Source organism: Aquila chrysaetos, chromosome 16, assembly GCF_900496995.4.
Source record: "Aquila chrysaetos chrysaetos chromosome 16, bAquChr1.4, whole genome shotgun sequence".
Classification (NCBI taxonomy): Eukaryota; Metazoa; Chordata; class Aves; order Accipitriformes; family Accipitridae; genus Aquila; species Aquila chrysaetos.
This window is the reverse complement of record NC_044019.1, coordinates 28,158,238-28,183,132: the sequence shown is the minus strand read 5'-3', so window position 1 is coordinate 28,183,132 and position 24,895 is coordinate 28,158,238. Positions and strand designations below refer to the sequence as shown.

Below are 24,895 nucleotides of genomic sequence, written 5' to 3'. Positions count from 1 at the left end.
TTTGAGACAAAAGCTCTCCTTTTTTCTGCTGCTCATGAGGGCTTCTGTTGATGTGGTGTGGTCTGGCATTGGTGCTGCTAATGAATAAATATTTCTGAGTCGTGATCCATCATCTTAGATGACATTTTCTATTTAAATCCACAGCAGGGACTTGCAGAATTTTTTGTCTTTTAAAAATAGATAGGTTTTCTGTATCAGCAAAGGGTCCTATAAAGATGTCACATAGAACTGATTGCATCAAGCTGTGCCTGATTGCTGAACCTTATCTGGGGAATGCACATAAGTAGCATTCATTTATTTGATCTTAAAACAGCACTGCTCATTAGTAATGTTAAACCTGGCTTCTGCAAACTCAGACTACACTGCCAATTGGAAATGTTCCTGGTTTCAAACACACAAGCCCAGATTTATTCTTAGCAAACATCCATGAGGACCTGGTGTTGTGGTTTAAGCCCAGCCAGCAACTAAGCACCATGCAGCTACTCGCTCATGTCCCCCCCTTCAGTGGGATGGGGAGGAGAATTGAGGAAAAAAAAGTAAAACTTTTGGGTTGAGGTAAGAATTATTTAATAACTGAAGTAAAATAAAATGTAATACTAACAATAATAATAAAATATAATACTGGTAATGAATAAAGTAAAATAATAATTAAAAAAAAAAACAAAACAAGAAAAGGCAAGTGATGTACAATGCGATTGCTCACCACCCATTGACTGATGCCTGAGCAGTGATTAACCCCTCCGGGCCAAATCCCTGCTGTTTATATACTGATCGTGACATTCTATGGTATGGAATATCCCTTTGGCTAGTTCGGGTCAGCTGTCCTGGTCGTGCTCCCTCCCACGTTCTTGTACACCTGCTTGCTGGCAGAGCATGGGAAACTGAAAAACCCTTAACTTAGGATAAGTGCTACATAAAATCAAGCTATGCAAGCCTAACCTAGCTGTCTGGGCTTATTTTATAGTCGGTGTAGGGAGGGCAAGACCTGCAGAAAGCAATACATGCCATTTTCCTTAAACTTATTTTACGATGGGATAAGTCATCCTCTTCTTGCTTATTTCTTGCCAATAAACAGCTACAAAACCCCAACTTATTTACTTAGTTTAATAACTTTTAGATGCCTAAAAGTAGTTAAGATCTTTTTTCATGCATTTTTTTCATTTCTCTGACCTTGGGAGCCTTTGAGGTCTGGTGTATTGCCCAACACAAATTGCATGCCTCAAAGTTGTCCTCATCCCATTTAGATGTTCTTGGAGACCACTGGGAGGAATGGCTCAGGTTCAGGTGAAATAAAACCGTAAGAACTTAAGTGCTTGCTTATGAACATAAATATGCCCTCCATTGCACTAGGACACGTGAACTAGATAGAAGGAAGGAAAAGGCAAACAATGCAAATAAAGCTTGTTAGGTGGAGAATAATGATGTTGAAAGAGTTACCCAAGTTTTCTCACAGAAAAAGACATGAGCTGCACATTTGTCAAAGGAGGTAAATATCTGCTAGTGAAGAGTGGTTGACTTGAAGGCTTTTTTTATTGTCTGTCCACCTAGACAGCAGCTTGATATTCTTACTTTATTCACTGAACACCTCTAGGTCAATTAATATCACAACTCTCCTATGAAAGAACAAGGATTAGCTTTTTTTTTTAACCAAATTGATAATGAAAGCAAAGAGATTAACTAGTGCTTAATATAAGTAGTAAGGTAACAAGTTAAACTGCTCTAAATCCTCCTCTGGGTGTATAATTCCTGTATTACATAGGGTCTTTAGGCAGTGAGAACCAGCACCTTTTAATTTGATATGATCATTATTACATTACCAAAAGTTCTAATGACTGTCTGAATTTTGTTTTCTAAATTGTCATGATCACTTTGAGGTGCATTTGAATTTTTTTCAAAAAGCGGTTGCTTCAAGGTCACAGTGGCCTTGTATCCATGACTCCAGATCACAGGTTGGGAGTCCATTTTGTCAAAATGTCCATCCTCATTTCAGCACTGTTTTGATGCTTTAAAAAACTGTTTATGGATTTCCAGTCAAAGGAAATATTAGAAGCATTTCCATGAGTGTGTACAGTATCTTTAGAGCATATTGTTTCACTGGAACGTTTCTGTACTGAGACAATACCGGTAGCATTTTAATTGTTTGTTCTGCGCTTCTCTTGAGAACATCATGGTCTCCCGTGTCCAGAAGGAAGCTATAAAATCTGTGACATTCCCCAGAAGAAACATTTCCTGCATCCAGCAAAAAAAGAAGTATTTCCCTAGCAGGTAAGTCTCTGAATGAGTAAAATTTCCTTCCATTCAGGGAGCTGTGTAGAAATTGTTTAAAGTCAGTTGCCTTGTAGTCTGAATGAATTTCAGATGCACTAGAGGAAAAGACTTGCCACATCATGATACAATAAAGAAAAAATAATAATTTATCTTTAAAAAGGGGGGGACACTTTATTTTTTATTAATTTTTGCACCTAAAATACTGATCTGGGAACTGAAATTTCTTGCAGGTCTTCATCAGAGACCACTGAATTTTTAGCAGCTGGTAGGATTTCCGTACCTAAATTTCTGAGCATGATCAACAGCTGAAAATAGGAAGAAACAGCCACATGTGCGTAACCATGGAATATTCTTCAGGGCAGAAAGGTTCTTTTTTACTTTCACCAGAAATCTCTCAAATTGCCTGTGATAGTGTCAAAATAAATCGTAGTGTTACATCGTCGCTGTTTAACTGGCCTTTGCTAAAAATAAAACACAATTGAAATTTCTTTTGTGGAACTTCTCACCTTATTCTAGGAACATAACTGGGGGACCTATGTCACAACCTGAGTCGTGCCAGACATTTTCTGGAGTAAACAGTCACGTCCAGAAAATGATTCAGATTTCAGGATGCACCAAGCCTTCACTAAGAATGAAGGATCTTGAAAAACAAGATCAAAGCAAGCAGTCTAAAATGGGACTCACCTCACTCGAGGGTAACCATCTAAAATTTTGGCAGTGAATTCATATTGGTCATCCAGGCTTCCTTTCTCATCAACAGATACACACACAGGCAGGACACGATGCATCTCACCTATCCCTCTGTAACGGCTATAGACAGAGCTGAAGATGATGCACTTGGACGGACCTTTAGAAAGCCAAATACAGGTGAGATTCATTGCTACTGGAGTGCCTGGAAATACCGTTGGGAACTAAAGTCCTCCTTTCTGAACCCCCAGACTCTACTGTAACCATCTAGTATCCTATCCTGAATGAATCAGCTTAGATTATTACTATTATTTTCTGGAACATAGACATTTCTGGTTTGTCTGTGCCTTTGTCCACATAGCATTGATATTTACAGGATTATTTAACTGACCTCCGTTAGCAGTTCTTTTACTAGATGTCCTTTTGTAATCTTTCTCTTTCCTGTAAAGGTGAGCAAGGTATATCTGCCATGACTAGAATTTATACTGGCATCAGCAGAAATGTGTCTTAACTTTTGCAAAGTTAAATCATGCACTTTTTCTGGAGAGGTGAAATTAATACCCAGAATTAATTTTCTGGGGGACTGAGTCTAACTCGAATTCAATTAATAGTTTCAGCCAAAAAAAAAAAAATAGTGTGGAAAATTGCTTGGAAAACCTAAAAATATTTGTGTTTGAATATTTAAAAACAATACTCATGGCTTTCTTTTCATCAATTGCTTAAGAATTAATCAGTTTCAGGAAAACAAACCCACAAAATATTTGTAAGAAATTCCAGAATGAGATGCAATATTTCACTTCATTTTAAAGTCAATGATTTGCATTTGTTCCAAACTAATTATGTCTTTTTGTCTAAAAAAAAAAAATTAAAAAAAATCTGCTTATGTTCCAGCATTTCAACCCATTTTTTTTCCAGTGTTCAATTTCACTGCTGCCTCAGAAAGGTCATTATTAACTGTGCCTGAACTCCTTACTCTACTGGTCACACAGGTAAATGTGTAGCAGCTGTTATACTCAAATATGTTTTTCCTCAAGTGATATATCATACAAAGTTTCTTCTATACCTGCACTATGGTCTAGCTCTTAAATAAAATCCCATCTGAGGTCCTATTTCATATATATATGAAAGGAATAAACAGGAAGGGATTCCACATATAAAGTGTGTTTGTAAAGCTCTCTTTGAATGTCCTCCGAAGCTTTCCTTTCAATGGGCATCACCTAAGCCACTGGTTTCCCCTCTGATACTGGGTGAGATGCTTACATTTCCACTACCTCTGTCTTGTGAGGGATGTAACGTGTTTGTGTGTTGCTTACCCACTAGGACTGGCTGATCCCCTGACAAATCGTATGCAACCAAACACAAGGTAATGAAATGCCTGAAGAAAACTGCACCGTACTGACCGAGTTCATTCTCTTGGGTTTCACCGACCGTCTGGAGTTGGAGATACCTTTGTTTGGACTTTTCCTACTCATCTACACCATCACTTTGGTGGGGAACGCTGGCCTCATTTTGCTTGTCCAGCTCAATGCCTGCCTTCATACCCCCATGTACTATTTCCTAAGCAGTTTATCTTTCTTAGACCTTAGCTGTTCATCTGCCATTGCTCCCAAGATGCTGGTGAATCTGTTAGCACAGCGGAAGACCATTTCTTTAATTGGCTGTGCAACCCAGATGTTTCTCTTCGCTGCCTTTGCTGATGCCGAGTGCCTCATTTTGGCCGCGATGGCCTATGACCGCTACGTGGCCATATGTCATCCTCTTCTCTACACCGTTGCCATGTCCCGCAGGGTCTGCACCTCTGTGGTAGTTGGGGCTTATCTCAGCGGGGGTCTGACCTCCCTGGTGCACACGTCTTTCACGTTCACGTTGTTGTTCTGTGGCTCCAACGTGATCAACCATTTCTTCTGTGATATTCCCCCACTGCTGGAGCTCTCCTGCTCCAGTACACGCGTCAACGAGATCCTCCTCTTCACCCTGTGCGGCTTTATACAAACCAGCACCTTCCTGACCATCGCCGTCTCCTACGCCTGCATCCTCAGCACCATCCTCCGGATCCGTGTGGCAGATAGCAGGCACAAAGCCTTCTACACCTGCACCTCCCATCTGATGGCTGTCGGGTTATTCTACGGCTCCCTCCTCTTCACGTATTTACAGCCCAGCTCCAGCTACTCGCTGGACACGGACAAAGTGATCTCTGCATTTTATACTGTTGTCTTTCCCATGCTGAACCCCCTGATTTATAGCCTGAGGAACAAAGAGGTGAAGGATGCCCTCAGGAGAACAGTAGAGAGAAGAGTGTTTTCTCAGTGATTTTCTTAGAAGTGAAAAGGTATTGTGTGTTTCTGGTGTAATACACAATAAAAATTACAAGTTATGGGAACCACCTGACTAAATGTAGGTGACTTGTTAGGAATATCCGCATCTGAACTAGCTTCCCAGGTTCATTTGGTAATCCCTGGAAAAAAGTAGTCAACTTAGAAGGTGATTCACCTTATTGTAAAACAGAAGCCCAGGTCAGATGGATCCCATCCCTGAAGGATCTCTTTCTCCTCACTGTCTATGAAGGCAGTCTATCCCAAATGCAGAAGAAAGTTATATTTTTGCAGCTTACAATTATTGAGACAACTCTAAACCAAGATGTTTTGAAGAAAAGTCCAATTTAGAAAACTACTACATATGGTAGTTAAACCTTACATACGGTTTAGACAACTACAACATACTTCTACAATTGTATGTATTCAATTTGGAAAACTAAAAGCTTTTGTACACTGGAAAAGACTTCCCTTATTTGGCAGCCAGCTCTGCCATACCCTCTACAGAGAGAGGATGACTCAACCACTTCCCTGGGCAGCCTGTTCCAATGCCTGACAACTCTTTTGGTGAAGAAATTTTCCCTAACCTCCAATCTAAACCTCCCCTGGCACAACTTGAGGCTGTTTCCTCTCGTCCTATCACTTGTTACTGCCAGTTTTCTGTGAAGCGGTGTGATCAGCGTGCCGGTGTTGGATGTGGCGAACGATGACGGTTTGGCAATGGTGCCTTTCTGCTCTGGGGGGGAATGCTGAGGCCGGGGCCTGCCCGGCCAGCGCAGCCTCCTCTGTGTCCCACCAGAGGAGTGACCATGCAAATACTTACCCTGGCGCTTGTTAAAACCTGACTGTCATTTCTGCGTATGCGCTACTGACACACGTCACCCAGTCCCTGCGACGTGCAGGCCGCATCCCCCCTCACTGGGCTCCCCAACACAGGGCAACCCGGGGCCTGGCTGCGCGCGAACCGGTTGCTGAGGTCCCCCCCCCGCCCCGCCTTGTTACCGAAATCCGGAATAAAACTCCTTAACGCCAATGTGAAGTTAAGCAGCGGGCACTTCGTTTATTGCAGCGCTGGGGACATGGGGGATCGCTCCTCCAAAGGCGTGTCCAAATCCATCAGTGTGCATTTGATGGATCCAAATCCATCAGTATGATAGTATCAAAATCCATCAGTTTTTACAGACTTTTTCTGTCAGGGCATTGTTCCATAAGCTCTTTACATAAAAATGCATACTGTGCTCGCTCTTAAATTTAACCTTTATAATGATCAGTCCTTTGATTATCTAAGCTTACCAATATTCGTATTTGAAAACAACCATTGGTCAGTTACAGTTGGCTCTACTGATGGGAATCTTCGATACTCAAATCGAGATGGGAAGGGTAAAGGGGTTTCCGAGCAGCAAACTGCCGTCCATGACGGTTTCCTTAGTTTCTTGAAACAAAACACAGAAAGACCAGTAACTTCCTGGTGAGGTTTCTAGGGTTAGCTGTTTCAAACTTTAACAATATTAAGGTTCCTATAGTCACACATAACACAGTTCCTAGAGGTTCTGCGGCTACACTTCAAACTTAACAATCCCATACATTATGCTTCACAATTTTACTTCTTAATCAAACCTAACTCTTCTATGTAATTAAATTTTGATTTCTTTACCAGAATATTGGCAACACCCTCACCTCCGAGCGCTTGCAGAACCCAGCCCAGGAGCTGGCGGCTCCCCCCGGCCCTCTTTCCCCCACCTCAGGCAGAGGTTTGTCGGGCACCGGCACAGCCATAACCCGCCTTCCCCTCGGGGGGGAGCCCCCCCCGGCCGCTTCCCTTCGCCTACACTTCCCAGCGTGCACCGGGGCGTCGCGCGGGCGACGTCATCACAGCGCGACACCGAGGCCTGATCTCCATGGCAACACCGGGCTGGGCCTGAAGAGCCCGGGACTCCCGCCGCGCTCCCGCACGGTCTACGGCAGCGCTGGGGGATACCGGAAAATATCCTGCAGGTCCCCAAGTGGCCGTGAGGAGAGAACTATACCCGAGCTGCCCCAGCACCCCACAAGCCCTGGAAACGGCCCCGCTGAGACGTGGCGGCGGCACGCTGCCAGGGACTACAACTCCCAGCATGCTCCGCGAAAGGGGCGCATGCGCCCTGGCCGCCCCGCTCACAAAGCCCTCTGATTGGCTCAGCTGGGAGGTCCTCCGCCGGCAGCGCCCCCTTGCGGCCCGCCCGGCGGCAGCGCGAGGTCGCGGTTCTCTGAGGTGGCGGCTCGGGGCAGAGGCTCCACCGGCCCGGTCAGGCCTCACCGGGGTTCCCGCTCGTCCCTCGGCTCCACAGCGGTGTGTAAGCTCCGTCCCGGGCTCCAGGCCTGGCCTGAGCTACCCATTTGTTGCCTGGAAGGGAGGTCGGGCCATGCTGGACCTGGTGGCTGGGCTGGTAATGAGGCCGGGTGCTGTGGTAGTTCCCTTGCCTTGCCTTGCCTTGCCTTGCCTCCCCGGGCTGGCCCGGCCCCTCTCACTCCCGGTTCTGTTGGGTGAGGGGCTGCCTGTGGGGTGGGTGGGAGTTTCTGGTTCACATGTCCCTGCTGCTCATGGGGGTGAGTGGGGTGAGCAGCAGGGCTGGAAGGAGGGGAAGGGCAGTGCGGTGCTGTACCCAGCCTGCTGCTCTCGTTTACCATTGTTTCCTTCCTGACCTGAGGTGTGCTGACACGGACACCGGAGGCCTAAAGCTTGTATGAGTATTTATGTGGCCGCCTGGTTCTGACAGCTGAGTGTTTGTTTGCTTGGTGACTTGCTTTGGCCCCACCGGCTGGTAGGGTGTGCTCACTTGCTGTAATGGCAAGTTGAGGTCACGGTGAACCGGAGGAGCTCTGGGTCACACGCTGGCGTAGGCTTGAGAGCAGGGAGATTCCCTGATGTTACAGGCAGCCTTAGGCAGTCAGATGAGGTGGAACTGTCACTCGGATTCGTTCTGATAAGGGAAAGAAAACTCAGATGAGTTATGACACAGTTGTACAGCTTGAGGAAGCAGAGCTAATGTATATGAAGACCAATGAAGTGGAAAGTACTTATAGGAAAATGAGCTTTCTTGCTTTACGATGACAGGATTAGGCAGGTGTGTTAGCTATGCAAATGATAACGATACCGGAAGGCACCACTGGCAGTTGGCAGCTTTCTATTGTCCTTCCTCCCTCCCCCAAATTCTATTAAACCTCTGTGTTTTGGGGTGAAGGGGTTGAAACAGGAGGAGGAAGGGTGCTGGGAGTTGTGGCCAACTCAGTGTGCTAGCTGTTGACTGTAATCCTGGCGCTGTAAGCAAGACAGGAATGTTAACAAAGTTTCTGATATCTTCCTAGAAAGAGTTGTAAAGGACAGCATTCTTCACAGACAACTGAACTCTGAAATTAAAGCTAAGTGCTGTCACTTTCCACATGTCCCCTGACTTGCAGCGTAACACAAGGACAGCCTGCTGGTTTTCGAAGGTGAAAAAAGATGCATTTAAAAATTTGCTCTTGGCAAATGAATAGCGCCTTTCTTAGTTTGGTTACTGCAGACATCAGACAAAACACGTTGCCTGAAAATGAAATCCTATCTCATTCTCAAGAAGGAAGATGAATAAAGGTCATGTGCTGGTCAGGAAGAGATTCTGTCAGCTTCCCAATTCCTAGCCCGTAGGGTTTGGTTGCTTTCATAGGTGCTGTTGCTCAATCCTGATACTCCTACCTAAGAGGAAAGCAGAAACTGACTGAAAGAGAAAGAGGTCTGTCTGATTATGGTTGTGGGTGATATGGGGAAAGGGGTAGAACTGTCTCCAACCAATTGCTTCTGGAAAAAAGCACTTCTGAAGCATTTAGTACAAGAAGAGAAAGTTTCCAGTTGATCTAAAGTAATGGTGTCACTTTCTCTTGCCGTTCCTCAGTCTCTCGGTGCACTGGTGTTTCTTATGCTGGATGTAGCTGTAGAAACAGACAGATTCTCAGTTCCCTTTCTTCATCCTTTTCAGTCTCTTGAATTTCCAGCTGCGTTCCTAGCTTGTCAGCTTTGTTATTGTAGGCCTCTGCGCGGTTGTGTTCCTGTGATGCGACTATGGGCCAGTTTAGGTCGAAGTAGTTTAGGAAGCACTCCTGTCTCCTGTACTGAGCCACTTCTGGATCGAGCTGCTTTTCTGGCCTCTAGAATAGAGCAAGAAGGTATTGAACTCTTCCCACCTGAGGAAGTTTGTGATGACACAGGGCCTTGAAAGCAGCACTGAGCTGACGATGCAAAGGAGAAGGGTTTTCAATAGAAAACACTGGAAATGGATGTTCTTCTTTTCTTTGCTGGGCTGACAACTATGGTCCACTCTGTTCATCTTGAAATGTTCACATTTACGGGGAAGGAGGTAGACCCCAGTGACTCCAAGGTATATGAAAAGGTGAAGAAAGCAGAGAGTAAACACAGGCTTTTCTTAACAAGTGGGCTTCTGGGCAAATAAAGAAGCTAGAGAAATGGTGGAGATCTTTTGCAGGGACTTGTATGCTGCCCTAATGCTATTCTATAGCTCAACAGCAGGATCAGCAAATATCACTTGTCTACTGCTTGGACCAGTCATAACTGCTGGCAAAGTATACATGGGTAGTTCTGGTTCATGGGGGATCTTAGATCCAAAATTGTTTTTTAACAGGGCAGTGAGACAGCCTTTTCCTTATCTGTGGATCTGAACTGACTGATCAAAGAGAAGCGTGATAAGAGTGGGAGTTAAATAAGCATGAGGTTTGATGGCAAATCTGTTTGACCCTTGCTTCTGAAAGTGAGGCACTCGGGATAATGGGTGAGCAAGGGCTGGGGAGCATACTCCTTGCTGGGCAAGGACCTGGACTTGACACAGCATCTTCTCCAGGGAAGCTCTGCTATAGTGAGGGTATAGGGGCAGGGAAAGAAGTAGGAATTGCCTATGTCAGGCAGTCTTTGCTGCTAGTTAAGCCTCACTGTGGCTAGGGATGCAGTCGCTTATGAATTCCAGTAAAAGGCTGGTAGCTTTTTTGTGTGGTCATGCTGACCCAGTTCATACAGCTGAACTTCATTGACAAAGTTTCCTGGATTAAGTAACAATGCTGCAATTCTGTCTTGTAATTTCTGATTGGGAAGAAAAATGTTTTACGTGGTGACCTAAGTAACATGTGTGTGATTTAGCATCTGAGCCACTCCCTCCACCATCCTGTTATTTTAGCTGATGTCAGCCTGTTGCTCAATCTGCACCTCCTGACTGGAGAGATGCTTTGTAAGAGAACTCATTACAGCCACTTCCCTTTTGGGCGTGATTTAACATCTTCGCTGCTTCTCAGTGTCCTGGTATCTTGGCCAAATTCTTGGTGTTCAGCCTTCGCTATTTCAGCACAAGTCCCTGTCTGAGGAATGGCTGTCTGTGAGATGTCTCATCTCCATCTGCCCTGCAACACTGAAGGTCCTAACCCTGCTGCCACAGCGTGCTCAGTGCCTCGCTGCCATCACTGTGTATCACAGACCTGCACTGACTGACCCCTGTGAGCAAGGCTGTCGTTGCCTCCTGTTTTGTTGTTGCTTTTTTTTTCTTTCTTGGCTTGCACACACACACATGCACTGGAAACTTTAATTTCATTTGCGGAGGTGTTCTGGTGGGATCATGACAGCCAGCAGAAATTCAGAGGGCTTGTCTAAACAGGAAGTTACATGGACCAAATTAGGCACAGGATTTATAGCCCATGCAGTTTTGGGAACAAATGTCTTGGCCATGGCAGGTGTGAGGAAGCACCCTCTGCTTTCAAGAAGGGTGTACACTAGCTCTTAAAGATCTGGCTGTGGCATTTGAAGCAATTCACTTCTGTCTCTCCCCCCTCTGCTTCCCATTGCTACGGAGCTTGGCCAGCACCCCTCATCCACCTCAGCATGAAGGCATAACGTGAATGCTTGAGCTGATCGAGCAACCTGCTGTCCTCCTACCCTGCACCTGATTCTGGAGCTTGTCAGATCCATCCATCGGCCAAGCCAACCTTGGAAACTGGCCAGAAATGGTTCATTTTTCCTCTTCTGTTTTCTGCCTAGGTTCATGAGCTGAACTGGCCTGTAGAGGCCCTGATGAACGCTGAAGCTAGTGTGGGGTAAGCAGGGTGGCTGGAGACAGGGAAAAGAAGCAAATGAAGTGTGTGGGTGTGTGGGTGTTTGTGTGTGTGTGTGAGGAATGCAGTCTCCCCTTTTTGACAGCCTCAGGCTGTATGAATGTTTCAGCTGCACAGTATAGCTTTACTCTGAGCCTACTGCTGTCCTGTGGGTTGTATCCCTTCACAATGGCTTTGAGAAGCAACCGAGAGCATCAAACAAAAGGCAAGGAGTCCAGCCTGTGCTAAATAAGTGTGGAGCGGAAATCTTTTTTTTTCTTGTGGGACTGGAAAGTTCCTGATTTGACCGGTTTCAGTGTTGGTCATCACTGCCTATTTAGACAGGTTTTGGGCAGTGTGGCCATGCATGACTGAGCAAGCCTACTCATAACATAGAGCAACTGAGTGGAAGAACTGATTCCTTAGACCAGGCAGAGCATTCCTCCGGCTGTCTTAAACCTGAAATGAAGCTGGCTGCTATCCTAGAAAAGTCTGGGAGCTTTGCAGACTGCCATCGTTTGCTAGCAGATGAGACTGATAATAACAGCTTTTAGTGGAAGTATCTTTCCAGCCTGCTGACCAAAAACACAGGGCAGCATTAGCTGATGGCCAAGGTTTAAGAGGCTAGTGGCCTGCCTGGGTTTAATGATTCTTCCTAGTCTGTTCCGCAGAGCATCTGCCACATCTGCTACAGTCTGAAATAGACAGATGTGATTGCTAAGGAGTTTGTATATTTCTTTCTGTAGCAGCACATACTCCTGTAGCTGCCTTCCCATGTTATCTAGCTGACTGCATGGAGTGGGTGGCCTGTTCTCTGTTTTATTGGTTGCTGAAATGTTGTTATCTGTGGGCATGGTCCAACATGTGCTGAGTTGAAGATGACGACTTATACATCGTTCTCGAATCCGATCCTATGCATTGGTATCAAAGTCAGGTCTTGCCCCAGTAGAGCCTGTTGACTGTTTTCCCCATTTTATTTCTGTCTGTGTCCAGTTTCATTGCTTTTTTTTTTTCCACAAATGCTGTGGTGGAATAAGTTTGAGAACGGAAAACCAGGTTCTAAGGTCTTGGTTCTCCTTTTGCCCAGTTTGTTCAGCATGCGGGGCAGAAGTGGTTATGGCACAGGGAAAGCAGCAGTGGATCGCTTCCCCACCAGCTACTGCTGGCTTGTGGAAGAAGCTGTGTCCAGCTCATCCAAGGTGACTTTGCAGGGGCAAATACTCTGCGCTTCAAAACTAGCTGGCTGCTCTGCAGGGGGCACATGTAGCAGCAGATACAATTTGAGCCCCTTGAATTGCTTTTAAATATTTTTACCCTGATAGTCAGGGGCTGGACATGGCTTAGGAGGAGGAAGTGACACCCAGCTGAAAAGGTGTGCAAGTGGAGGTGCGTGTGGAGCCTGCAGAGTTGTGGCTGCATCTCAGCTGCATAAACCACATGGGTGTTTTCAGGGTCCCTTTACAGCATAGCAGGAACCAGCTTCTCCCACAGACTCTCAGAAAACTCTCTTTGCTTTCTACTTGCCCTCACTAGCCTATGCCTCACCTCTATAGAGAAAATCCCTCCAGTACTTTTAAGCTACTAAAATGATCTAATCTCTTCGCTTCCTCTAAATAAGCCATGAAATAAACGAGTTCCTGGAGAGACCTGCTCAACAGCAGCAGTTCAGAGGTGCACCCCCCATCAGCATGCCCTGCCTGAGAGATCATGACATGGGCTGCTGCTTGTTTTTGTGGTGGAGCTGATGCTTTATCGGGCTGACGCATGTTCTTTAAGCTGGTGTTTAACTGCCAGTTCCCTGTAAAAGCTTGTTTCTTCTCATCATGCTTGAAAGCATTTGTCTGCCTGCCCCTTTTTGGGTGGCTAAATGTAAAAGCAAACACCACCTACTCTGGAAGGCTTAATGCTGTATAATGTCTGTTCAAACTTGATGCTACACAAACCATCAAAATGGCATCTCAGGGATGAGCAATAATTACAAATATGAGCGTGCATTGGCAGATGGATAGCCTGGTTTATGGGCACAGGCATGGGACAGGGAAGCTTTGAAGGAGCTGCATGGCTCCACCTCAGATCTGCTGTATTACTGCCTTACTTCCCCCGCCAGCCTCTGCCTCTTGCTGCCCAAGTGCAGTCCCACCACTTATTTCTGCTTGATAACCCTATGGCACCCTGTGGCACTGTGCTGGGAGCATGTGGGCTCCCTATGTCGCACGTGGGGCCAGGCGTAGTGCTGTTAGCATGCCAACTCCAGCGTGTGTGCTTAAGACGCACTGTTGTGCATCCTCACAAAATTAACTGATGGTCTCAGCTGACAGCCTGAGGGATAGAGGGAACAGACATATGTTTAAAGTTTGTCTCTGACAGATTCCCAAATGAAACCTCATCTTTAAAAAATGACATCTTGCCTGTGCATCCTACTCATAATGAAAGCTGCCCGATCGTTCATGAAGGCTTGAATACTTACCGGTGTTTTGCAGGGGAATTCATGTTAGGAAGGAGGTGATTTTTGGTGTATTGAGAAGTTTCCCTATGGATGTTGATTTTAGTTGGGTGGTTCTACTTGAAAGCGCAGGGGTTTTTCCAGCTTTTCAGTATTTAAGGAAAAAGTTAAGTACAACAGAAGTAGGGAACGACAATAATACCCACCCCCCACCCCTTGTTTTTAAGACTTCGTAAATCTGAGAGGGGAAAAAAGTGGATCACACTACAAGAGGATGATGACAGTATAGCAAATGCTGTGGATTGTGGCCTGTGGTGGAATGTCAACATTGAACTAACTGTGGCTTTTGCAACTTGGCAGATCTGTCTTGTGAAAGCTACAGTACGTCCACCTAGTGCACAGGCTGTCATTGGGATCAGAGCTAGAGCTTTTCGGTCACAGATAGTGGAGTCGGTCTTGGAATTAGGTTAAAGGGGGCTGATACATGCAGTAAATTCACCAAATTCTGCTTCTGTCCATGCCGGGCAGACAGAATTAATTGTATTATTAACATTGTTCTTCCTCACTCTCTTGCCTCTAAGCACATTTTTAGAGGCATGTCAAAGAAAAAAAAATTAATTAAAAGGGTATTCTGAACAAATTAGAGAACTGTAGTCTCTTGTGGCATTTTGTTTAGACTGGCTGTGTGCAAAAATGTTCCAGAGAGAGAAGAAAACCTGTAAGACAACTTAGAAAATGTTTGTCTGTCTAAAGTGGGTTTTATGTTACTCGTCTACAAAATCCTGTAGCATAGACTGTTACAGATTATTTTGTCTTTGGGATTTTTTTCCTATAGCACAACACCTTAGTGTTCAGTTGTCTCCTAAGCCAATTTCCTAGAGTAACTTCAAATATCCTTTGTCTTTCTGTCTTAGGACTGTGTTTCCAGGAACTAGCAGTTCTGCATAACCTGGTCATTTGCATTCTGTGCCGTAAGTACTCTGTGAAAACGTGTTGCCTAAAACCTGGGTTTCCCACATGTAGAAATTCAGGCACCTAAAAGGAATGACTGAAAAATTTGCACAATGTTTTGCCCAAGGAGCTAGAGAAGGAGTTTGCAGTTAATTGCGATTCCATTTTTAGGATATCTTACAGAACAAGTGGAGCCCAGATGTTTTTAGTCAACGGCTTTCAAAATTCACAGTTGAGATCGGTGTCAAATTTCTAGACACATGATCAACCTTGGAGCCAAGTTTAGGGTTGCTTTTGTGTTTACATAAAAGTCTGTGAGCTGAATTACACTGAAGTTTGTAGGTGGAATGGAAGTTCTCCATAACAAATATTTGACTGGATGCATAGTTTATCTTATTTACAGGACTTTGAGCTTTGAAAAAAGGTTGCTGTATTTTTGTTGACGTAATATTCGAGGCATGTTCAGCTCTCTTGCTCACTGGATTTGGAACTGTTGTTGATTTTTAACTCAGATCTGTTATTGTTCTAGCCGTTAAAGTAGCATGGCAAAAAGCAAGCATTTTAAAGCTAGAGGGGAACCATTTCTACAGGTGATAAATGAAACTTTGTACATTCCTGAACATTCTGGCTTGTCTAACTACAGTGAGCTCTCTCTGCTTGCAGCAGGGGAGCCCTCTCGTTGAAGGTCTAGCTGGATGCCTAAGTCACATGCTAAGTTTTTTGCTCAGGGACTGTATCAGCAAAAATCTGGCTTCTGTTTTTACAAGCTCAGAATTTACTTTGTGCAAATATTGTCCAGTATCTGTGTAAAAGTCATGTTTTCAGCCCACAGTAAGATCACTGCCATCATTTGGAAAGATCATGCACAAGAAGGGCACAGGTAGAGTCAGTATGAATGATATTAAAGTGGGTATAAGTCATGGAAACTTTCCCTTTTTTTAATTGCATACCCTAGGCCTTACCCTATGCAAAGTCTTTGCCAACTTCAAACGCTTTTGCTGCATGGTGCTATGCATGGCCCTGTCTGCGCAAACTGGCTGTAACCTTGTGTCTTGCCCTCTTAAAACTCCCCTCCAGGCTCCCAAACTAACAACTATTTACCCTTGGCCCAGGCTGGGACTCCCTCAGACAGACAGACAGGCGCATGCATGCGTGCGCATACACACACACACGCGCGCACACACACACACACGATGTGTGCCGCTCTGCTGAGATACTCTGAGGTGTGTGCAAGTGGACTCTTGGTGGATTTTTCTGCATCTAGGTCCACCAGTTCTCTGACTGAATCATCTTCTGTATATATAGGGAAATATTTCTCAAAGAAGCTTAGATTATTTTTGCACACTTAAATTGTCATCTCCAGCTGTCGTATGAGGAAGCTAAGCATTACTGTCCCTAAATTGTCCGATGTTCGAGTCTGTGCTCTGTGTATAACAGCTAAGCTGTAAACAAGAGAGCTTGCTCCATTGTTTCTGATGGGATCTTGTCCAGGGGAAAACAGAGATTGTCTTCAACAATTCAAAGCTTGTGTAGGCAGACAATACATTGACTTTTGCCTGCGGGCAGCGTGAAGCATGCCTCTACTTCAGACCAGCAAAGCAGCTGAGAGCCATTATGAATTCAAAGTAACACTGCTCCTGCACTCTGCCGAGAGGATGGATCGGTCTCTGGGCAGCTGTGATGTTGGTGTGTAAAAGTGTACCAAAAGAACTAATTTGGATTGCCAGGCTCTTTTTCCTCTATACACTGACATCTTTAATCTACTGGATTTGAATGAGAAAGGCCAGGATCCCCCCTCTAATTTGAACAGTTTAATGAATAGCAGTCAGGTGTGCAATTAACTATTAGCTACTAAAAATAAGATGATAGAAAGTAGTGTGTGAAGCATTGTCAGATGCAAAAAATGAGCTTGCAGTTACTGAATGTGAACGTCATTTGATGGGAAGTCCAGCCCGAGTATGGTAATGCTTTTAACAGGCTTCTTCGCAAGAATGCTTGTAAATGCATTCTTCAGGAAGAAAGGCACAAGATAAAAGAAGGCTTAACCCAAGCCGTAAGAAAACAGTATGAAATAAAGAGAAAATTAAAACACAATGTAATAGTAGTTCGAGAGAGTCAGTTGCACAGTCAATAGAAAAGGTCTCGATATAGCTGAACCTAAACTCTTGTCAGACCAGAGTGCTGAACACTCTTTGTGTTGGTCACCAAGATACCGTGACGCATGGCTGTAGAACCCAATGTGTCCTATTCTGGCCACATCTGCTGTCATCAAAGAAAATGAATATTGTGCAACTTGCAATTGATCCAGAAAGCAGAATGTAGCACTTCCCTAATCTTACTGACGTTTAATCATGGGTGGCACAGACTGTCCAAACTACAGAGGAAATATTCCTATTATTAGTGGACTTTTTGCTCAATTGCTTACAAACTGTGCTGTTGCACAGCCTTTTCATGAAACAATGTAATGAGGATTGGAACAAAATAAGCAGCAATTGCTTGCAATCTATAAGCCACCGGGCAATTTATTCTCATACATCCAAGTGTGCCTTTGTCAGTCACAGGCAAAAAGGTTAGGTGGAAAGAGAGCACGAGCAGCAAACATAACGTAAAAGAAACGGTTTAGTGTTTTGTAGGTTCGAGGTTAGTCTTTCTGGAATACTGAAACATACTCTGCAATGAACTGCCAATGTAGAGTGTCAGGTTATACATGAGTCTGTGCTTCAGGAGGACAACTCCTAATTTTTGGCAAGCCTCTTCAGCCAAACGCGAGGTTTGTTTGAGGTACCTGCAAGCTGGTGAAAGTACTACAGTACGAAGACAGTAATCCAAGTCCGCGCAGCAGTTACTTTTTTTTTTTTTTTTTTTTTTACATAAGCATTTGTGTGGGAGGAGAACAGGAGATTTCAAATGTACCTGGCAGCCTGCTGAAGCGATAGGTATGTCCCACGTTAACTTACAGATCTTAATTACTTCTGATGGTTAACCGTCAGAAGCAACAGAAAACAGTAAAACAAAGGAAACCATAGGCCGCCCGTTTCCTTCAGGCATTCAGAGTGCCTCGAAAAGTACCGTTGTGCTGACATAAGCCTTGCGCTGCCCTTTACACACAGACAGACACCTATGCCATCACGCATGGGAAATCACCCATTACCAGGAAGGTTCAAAGACCAAATAAAACTTTGTAGAAAGAACTGGTTAGAGGAAAATTGATTTAATCTGAGTTTACAGGCTCAGTAACTTGTAATATTTCTGATGAATTTCAACATTAACATTGGCTTAGTAAAAGCCAAGATTTTGGGAGCCCGATGTTACGGGATGATCTCAGTTTAAGTAGGATGTTTCTAGGCCTCAAGGTTGCACTTAGAATCTGCTTAAAATTTCAGAAACTGGAAAGTAAAAGAATCCAGTGTTTATTGAAAATAAATGACTGCACAATCTGAATGACTATGGTAGTATTAAAAGCAGCTGAAATAATCATCTCGTTATCAGAAGGCTCAGTTTTTTCCATTTGACCTTTGATTTCTCAATCACTTTATTTGGCATTACATTTGAACTGACTATAGGCTCCTATCCTAAACCTCACCATCAAGCAAATCGAACATCTGAGGGCACGAAATGTTAGTTTCTCACCAGCTCTCTTGTGTACGATGCCTTTAGTCATCACTGGTGCTAACATCCAGCGTGCTTCCTTCCCCACATCATTAGCAAATACCAAGAGCCATCGCTGCAGGTGCCTGTTAATAACTTGGAGCAACCTTGAAGAGCGATGGTACTGTTCAGCTGTGTGTGTCTGTTCGTGCTTGGTTGGCTCATCAGGCTAAACAAGGATTTTGCCCTTTATTTAATTGTTTCTTGCATTTCTTAGGAGCATTTTTGAGGCAGAATCTAAAGGAGGGCCAGGTCACTGAAAGAAGGAAGTCTGAAAACCCAGCGGGTCTCACCACCGAGTCACCCACTGCTTTACTGGAGTGGCAAGCCAGAGCCGGCAGCTGCCATTGACAACCAGCCGAGCTATTATACTGGTTTCCAGTCCCAATTACCACTTTCATAGTAAGTGAAACAAGGAAAAACCCTTTTTATACTGGTTTCCAGTCCCAATTACCACTTTCATAGTAAGTGAAATGAGAAAAAAAACCCATCCACCATGGCGTGAATTCCTTCCTTCCCAATGCTGTATTAATTAAGCAGCTCGAACGTTTACTGTTAAGGTTTAAAAGCTCTACGCAGTTTTTCGTTGAATGAACACGTCTCGGTGCCCGCAGGGCCACGAGGCACTTCGCTCTCTGGGCCTCCACCCCAGGCCTGCTCCCTCCCTGTGGGGTCGGGAGCCCCACGCTCTGGCGGAGAGACACCCCCGGCCTCCAGATTTAGGCTGGGACGGGGGTCGGCTAAACCTGGAGGCGGGAGGTTTGGCAGTTTTGGGGTGGAAGGGTCGGTGTCCCCCCCCAAAGGCAGCCCTGACCGGCGGCCATAGTGGAAGCCGCAGCCAGACGGCGGCTGTGGGGGAAGGGGGCGGAGGCACGCGCGGGCCCCGCCCACGAGGGGGCGGGGTTGGTGGTGGGGGTGCTGAGTCACGCTGGGCTAGCAGAAGCGCGGCGGGAAGCCCCGCCCCCTCGGCTTTGGCGCGGGAGGGGCTGGGCGGGGCCGCCCGCGGTGACGCTGCGGCACTATAAAATGGCGGGCGCGGAGCGGCCTTGTGGTCAGAGCGCGTCGGTGAGGCTGAGCGGAGCGGGTTCCTGCGTCAACAGTGCTTGGACGGAACCGGCCGCGCTCGGGCCCGCCACCCCCCACACCTCTGTTACTACTACTAGCACACCCCCCCCCGCCGTCGTACCCACCGATTCATCCCTTAAGGCAGCGCCATGGCAGCCCCCCCTTCCCAGGTGCGCCAGAACTACCACCAGGATTGCGAAGCCGCCATCAACCGCCAGATCAACCTGGAGCTCTACGCCTCCTACGTGTACCTCAGCATGGTGAGTGGGGGGGGGGGGGGATCTGCTCAGGGGCTTGTCCGCTGTGGGGATAAAGGGAGAGGAGAGGTGTGAGGCCTGCTGGGGGGGGGGGGGGGGGGGGGTGCGCTTCGGGCCCACCCGGGAACGCTTGTGTTGAGGTGTGTGTGGGGGGGGCCCACCCGGTGTGGCTTCTCCCCCCCCCCGCCCCGAGAGGGGTCGGGGCCCGCCCTGTGTTTGGGCCCTGCCGGGGTGAGGGAAGAAGCGTCGCGGCTTCTGCGTGAGGCCTGCCTGAGGAAGGCGGGGGGGGGGGGGGGGGGGGTGAGGGAGGGCTCTCGCGAGGGATAAAGGCGTAGCGGGGGGCTGTGGGGGCTGCCGGTCCCGGGTGCGCTCCCCGCGAAGAGGGGGGTTCGTTGGCGCTGCTCCGGTTCGGGCTCTACGAGGGACCGGCCTGGGCTCCCCACGCACTCCGGCCGAGCTCCCTGACCGGCTGGCGGGGAGGGGGGGGTCCGAGTGCCGGGCGGTGCCTGCGGGCGCAGCCGCTCTCCTCCTCCTCCTCCTCCGGGGCGTTCTCGGCCATCCCCTGGGGGTGGGGCGGCCGCTTGTTTTCGGTAGGTGAGGCCTTTATCTCGGTGGCGAACTTCAGTTACACGTTAACCGCTCTCTATCTGTTGCCCTTGGCCGGACTCGTTATCAGCACAGCTCAGCAGCTTCCAAGCGGCTCTGCCCTTGGGGCTGGGCTGGATAACAGGAGTTGACTAACGAAGAGGTTGGCACCTTTCCCACAGAGGTTCTTGTCTCTGAGGCGAGGTTTTTCGTTCATAGCTGGTGAAGCGAATCGGTAGGAATCCGTGGTTTCTTGGCACTGCGCTTAACATGTCTTGCTTGGCATGAGACTCCCATTTTAGCCATAGCTGAGATGAGTAACTTTGGTCCAAACAGCAGCTCTGACCTCTGTGCAGGAATCTTGGTGCTTTAGACGTGCAGGGAACTCGAGACGTTCTAGTGACGCTGTAGTGTGTTGTGGCATGTAGGTGTAGAACTGTACAGCTTGCTTCTGTGTTACTGTGATGGTCTGAACCTCACCTATGAGTTAAATGGAATTATGTTGGTGGATGATAGTGATACACAAGCACCAGTGTCTAGCCTTGAACCTCCAAGCTGCTGGTTTAAGAGCAGAGAATTCTGTAGTAGTTTGGTAAATAACTGGCAGTTGATACAAAGCTTCCCATTGAATCCTGTCTAATGGCTCTGACCAAAGAACAAACAAGCTGTGTGATGGCTTCTAACTGCTGTTACAGTTTTTTTGGCTTTCAAAAAAGATGATCTTGTATTTGCTGTTGAATATGTATTTTAGTTCAGTTTATCTTTTGTTTTTTTAAATGTGATACTAATTTTTTGGTTTTTTCCAAAAGTGGGAGGTGTACTTCTCAGTCTAATCCCTGATAAGCCTAGGGAAGCATGGGAGCTTTATTGCAGAAGTACCTTAAAAGTTCTTGGCCACCCTTAACTGGTACTGCAAGTTAGAACCTTGACTTGTGATTGTTGTAAACAAACTCAGGCAAACAACAAACTCAGGCAAACAAAGGGAGCAGGGAAGACTTCTTGAAAAAGGCTTTTCAAGTCAGTTGTGCTTAAGGCATTTGAATTGTGCTCAGAAGAACAGGTATGTTTGTGGGGTGTGGGGTTTTTTTTTGTATCTTCAGAACTGAACCAGAAACACCACTTATTAGTGTCCCTGGTGTTCATTGTAGGGATACAGGTTAAAATTTAATCCCAGTCAGGAAAATCTAACTTGCTACTAAGGGAAGAGTTTTGCCGCACTGCCTTGCTGTTGTCAGTGCTACTGCTAGTCTTAGCTTGGACTCCAGCCATCTTGAAGTAGGGCTGATAGGAGACATATCTGAAGCCATGGTATGGACTTGGCTTTGTGTGGCTGCTGGAGTGAGGCTTGGGGTTTTGAGCATATGAATTCTTATTTTTCAGTCCTACTACTTTGACCGTGATGATGTGGCTCTGAAAAACTTTGCCAAGTACTTCCTGCATCAGTCCCATGAGGAGCGTGAGCATGCTGAGAAACTGATGAAGCTACAGAATCAGAGGGGTGGACGCATCTTCTTGCAGGACATCAAGGTGAGTGGAGCTGTGGGTTGTCCTTTCTAATGCAGAACTGGACTTGTGGTCTGCCTCCAAGCTGGAAGGGGATGAATTTCGCTGCGCGTCCTCTCCCAGAAGGAGCAGCATCTGACAGTAGATAGGCATACTGCATTGCTGTGATCTGTGTGTGGCACTCCGCCCAAAATCTAGAGATGCATAGTAATTCGATAATTTGTGCTGATCGACTAATAAAAAGTACTTCCAGTGTAAGAAGAGGATGCCTAGCCCTGGGTGGTTTGTGAGTAACTAGAACACAACAGGTTCATCTACCTTAAATTTAATGGCAAGAGTGTTCTCTAACTGTTTTGTAGAGAACTCTTGGCTCGCTTGCCATGGCAATGTGAAATCTCAAGTTTCCAATTGCTTATTATGGCTCACTACAAGATTTCATACCGCTGTTTTCTTGAAGCTACTTTAATTAGATTATTCAGAACAGCAGAAAGTAAGCAATGTCGTAGGGCCAGTTTAATGCTCTGCATGGGGAAAACAGCAAAGTGAGTGATGGGCATCTAAAAAGAATTCCCTTGCTTACTAGTAAGTCTGAGTACTTGTAAACTCCAGATTCTATAGTAGGCAGTCTGAGCTGAAGACTGGACTGGCTTGTACTGGTGCCTTCTTACTGCTTCATTTCTGAAATTGTGCCCAGTGCCTACTTACATAGGCAGATGTTTAAGCGATTAGGTTATAATGGGAGGAGGAAGACAGTAGCTCTGTTAGCTGTTTTGCCTGCAAGACCTCAGAGAACATGCCATGAGGAGAACCTACAGAATAGGGACAGGTCTGGGACTTGGAGCATGCATTCAGTTCTGTTCTGAGTGTGCTGTGTGTCCGCCAAACTTTTGAAGGTACCTAAATGCCTGGACTTGGTGTAAACAGGCTTTGAGACTGATATAAAAGACTTTGCTCCCTAATGGTCTGTGGGTACTTACAGAAAATATGGTTGTGTGCTTTCCCCTTCTAGAAGCCAGATCGTGATGACTGGGAGAATGGACTTACTGCAATGGAGTGTGCCCTGCACCTGGAGAAGAATGTGAACCAGTCACTGTTAGAACTGCACAAATTGGCAACTGAAAAGAATGACCCACATGTAAGTGGATACTGAAGCTGAGAATGTAGCTGTGCAATGAGGGGGCTTGTATGTGTCTAATTGCGTGGGTTTAGGGGTGAGTTGTGTGTCTCTGCCATTCCTAAAGGTAAAGAAAGGGTGTGAACTAGTGGTGCAGCCTTTCCAAAGGGAAGGGCCCAGGTGTCAGCCTGTACCTTAGCTGTTTGGTAGGGTTATTGCCATCTTTTTCCAGGAGAACCAGTTGCGGTGCATTAGGGTGGCTGAGGCCTGCCTTACAGAACAGTGGGTGTGTTGCTTTGTTCAAACTCTTCTGTTGCTCTTGGGAACAGAGAGCACTCCTGCGAACAGCATTTTGAAGGGAAGAAATGTATTAAGCTCTATGGAGAATGCTGGTTCCTGGGGGGGATGAGTTCTAACTTTAAACCAATGGATGCCTGTAAGGCCTTTGTCATAAGATTTTTGGAGTCACTTCTGAATATTAAAAGCCCTGACACTTCAGAATACAGTGTCTGAAAATACAGGTTTCTTCACAGATGGAAGTTATTGGCAAGGCTGGACTGAAACTTCTTAGTATCGGGAGGAGATTAGCATGTGTCTGAATCAAAGTACTCTTGGAAGTGTCTTGCATAAGTTGGAGGGACTTTTTAAAAAAGAACATAGCTGGACCATTCTAGAGATTTAAGTCCTCACGGTCATGAATTCAAGTGCTGTGCAGTGAGGGCTTCTGAATATGTTCAGAAACTTTCCTGTTGCTTCTCGTAGTGAGGAAGAGAGGGGACTTTGTGAGTTGATATTGTACTGTGGGGTTCTGGAGCAAGTGTGCCTAGATAAGCCTGCCTCACTTTGGTCTTTTTCTGGCATTGTTGAGGCAAAACTAAAGGCTTCTTCCTCTTGGATATCTTCTGCAGCTTTAAAACTGTTGTTCCTTATCTTTTCCTTTCCTTAGAGAGGGTGGTAGGATTTCAGATGCTGCTTCAGCAGGGTAAGCTGTGCTCAGGCCTAAATTTAAACTCTTTTGTCTCCCTTTCAGTTGTGTGACTTCATTGAGACTCACTACCTGGATGAACAGGTGAAATCCATCAAAGAGCTGGGTGACCATGTGACCAACCTGCGGAAGATGGGGGCACCAAAATACGGCATGGCAGAGTACCTCTTTGACAAGCACACCCTAGGGGACAGTGACAATGAGAGCTGAAGTCTTGCCACGAGCCACCCTGTGGGTTTCAGTGGGACTCCTACTTTACTGTCCAGCCATGCATGCATCTTCAGCTATCTAGATAAACAGTTCTCATACTCTGTACCAAATATCACCCTTCTTTTCTCTTGTGTTTTGTGTATTGCCCTCCATCCAATAAAGTGACTTGGTTCAAGTTGGGTTTTTCTGTTTCTCTCAGGAGCGAGAGGCCTGTACTTGCAGGATTGTGCTGCATAATCATTGTTGTGACAGTTGTCTTAAGTTGGCCATGGATGAACGAATATATTAGAGGGATCATAGAGGGATCAGGTTTTACTTGGGTTTTTTTTTCCCCCAATCCAGTGAGATCCTCTGCAGGAATTGCTCAGTGACTAAAGTTGTGTTTTAAATGCCACTGCCACCGAAGCTGTTGCTGTAATGAATGTGCAAGGAAAGGAAGGCTTGAGTATCTGGGCTTCCTGAATTGATCCCTGTGAATTTAGATGAGGGTACTGAAGGGGGAGGAGGGCTAGTACCTCACTAGGCATCATGCCTGTCTAACAAATGGCACTATGCTTGTGTGCGGAGAAAGTGTACTGTGAATCGAGACTTTAGAGCTGTGTACTGTAATCAGGCTGGACTGAAACAGCAGTGCTACTGGAACTGCCTCAAGAACACTGTCGGGTGTTGCAGCGGGTGGTGGTGACATCTGCCTAGGTCTAGCAGCTGTACTTGGAAGGCAGAGAGGGTAGGCAGCTGTTGTGAAGGCATTGGAAGGGATGTGGG

At 46.0% G+C, this 24,895-nt stretch overlaps 2 protein-coding genes and 1 long non-coding RNA gene across 4 annotated transcripts; 2 read left to right on the top strand and 1 right to left on the bottom strand.

The window, feature by feature from the left end:
- The first annotated feature begins 467 nt into the window (after positions 1–467).
- LOC115352170 (olfactory receptor 5AS1-like) lies at positions 468–5,265 on the top strand. 2 transcript variants are annotated; one of them, XM_030039903.1, is made up of 5 exons: positions 468–555; positions 2,162–2,265; positions 2,499–3,135; positions 3,871–3,944; positions 4,276–5,265. In XM_030039903.1, exon 5 carries the CDS (start codon positions 4,327–4,329, stop codon positions 5,263–5,265), a length of 939 nt encoding a protein of 312 aa, XP_029895763.1. In that variant the 5' UTR covers positions 468–555; positions 2,162–2,265; positions 2,499–3,135; positions 3,871–3,944; positions 4,276–4,326. The 2 variants fall into 2 exon arrangements, with proteins under 2 accessions (XP_029895763.1, XP_029895764.1); XM_030039904.1 differs by having other exon boundaries at positions 3,847–3,944.
- A 1,037-nt stretch (positions 5,266–6,302) lies between these two features.
- LOC115352174 lies at positions 6,303–7,086 on the bottom strand. The gene is made up of 2 exons (XR_003927011.1): positions 6,945–7,086; positions 6,303–6,699 (listed from the first exon to the last, which is right to left on the bottom strand). It is a non-coding gene; the product is annotated as an uncharacterized LOC115352174 (long non-coding RNA).
- A 12,360-nt stretch (positions 7,087–19,446) lies between these two features.
- FTH1 (ferritin heavy chain 1) lies at positions 19,447–24,305 on the top strand. Its single transcript, XM_030039905.1, has 4 exons — positions 19,447–19,736; positions 21,699–21,845; positions 22,831–22,956; positions 23,966–24,305. Exons 1-4 carry the CDS (start codon positions 19,626–19,628, stop codon positions 24,128–24,130), a joined length of 549 nt encoding a protein of 182 aa, XP_029895765.1. The 5' UTR covers positions 19,447–19,625; the 3' UTR covers positions 24,131–24,305.
- The last annotated feature ends 590 nt before the right edge of the window (positions 24,306–24,895 follow it).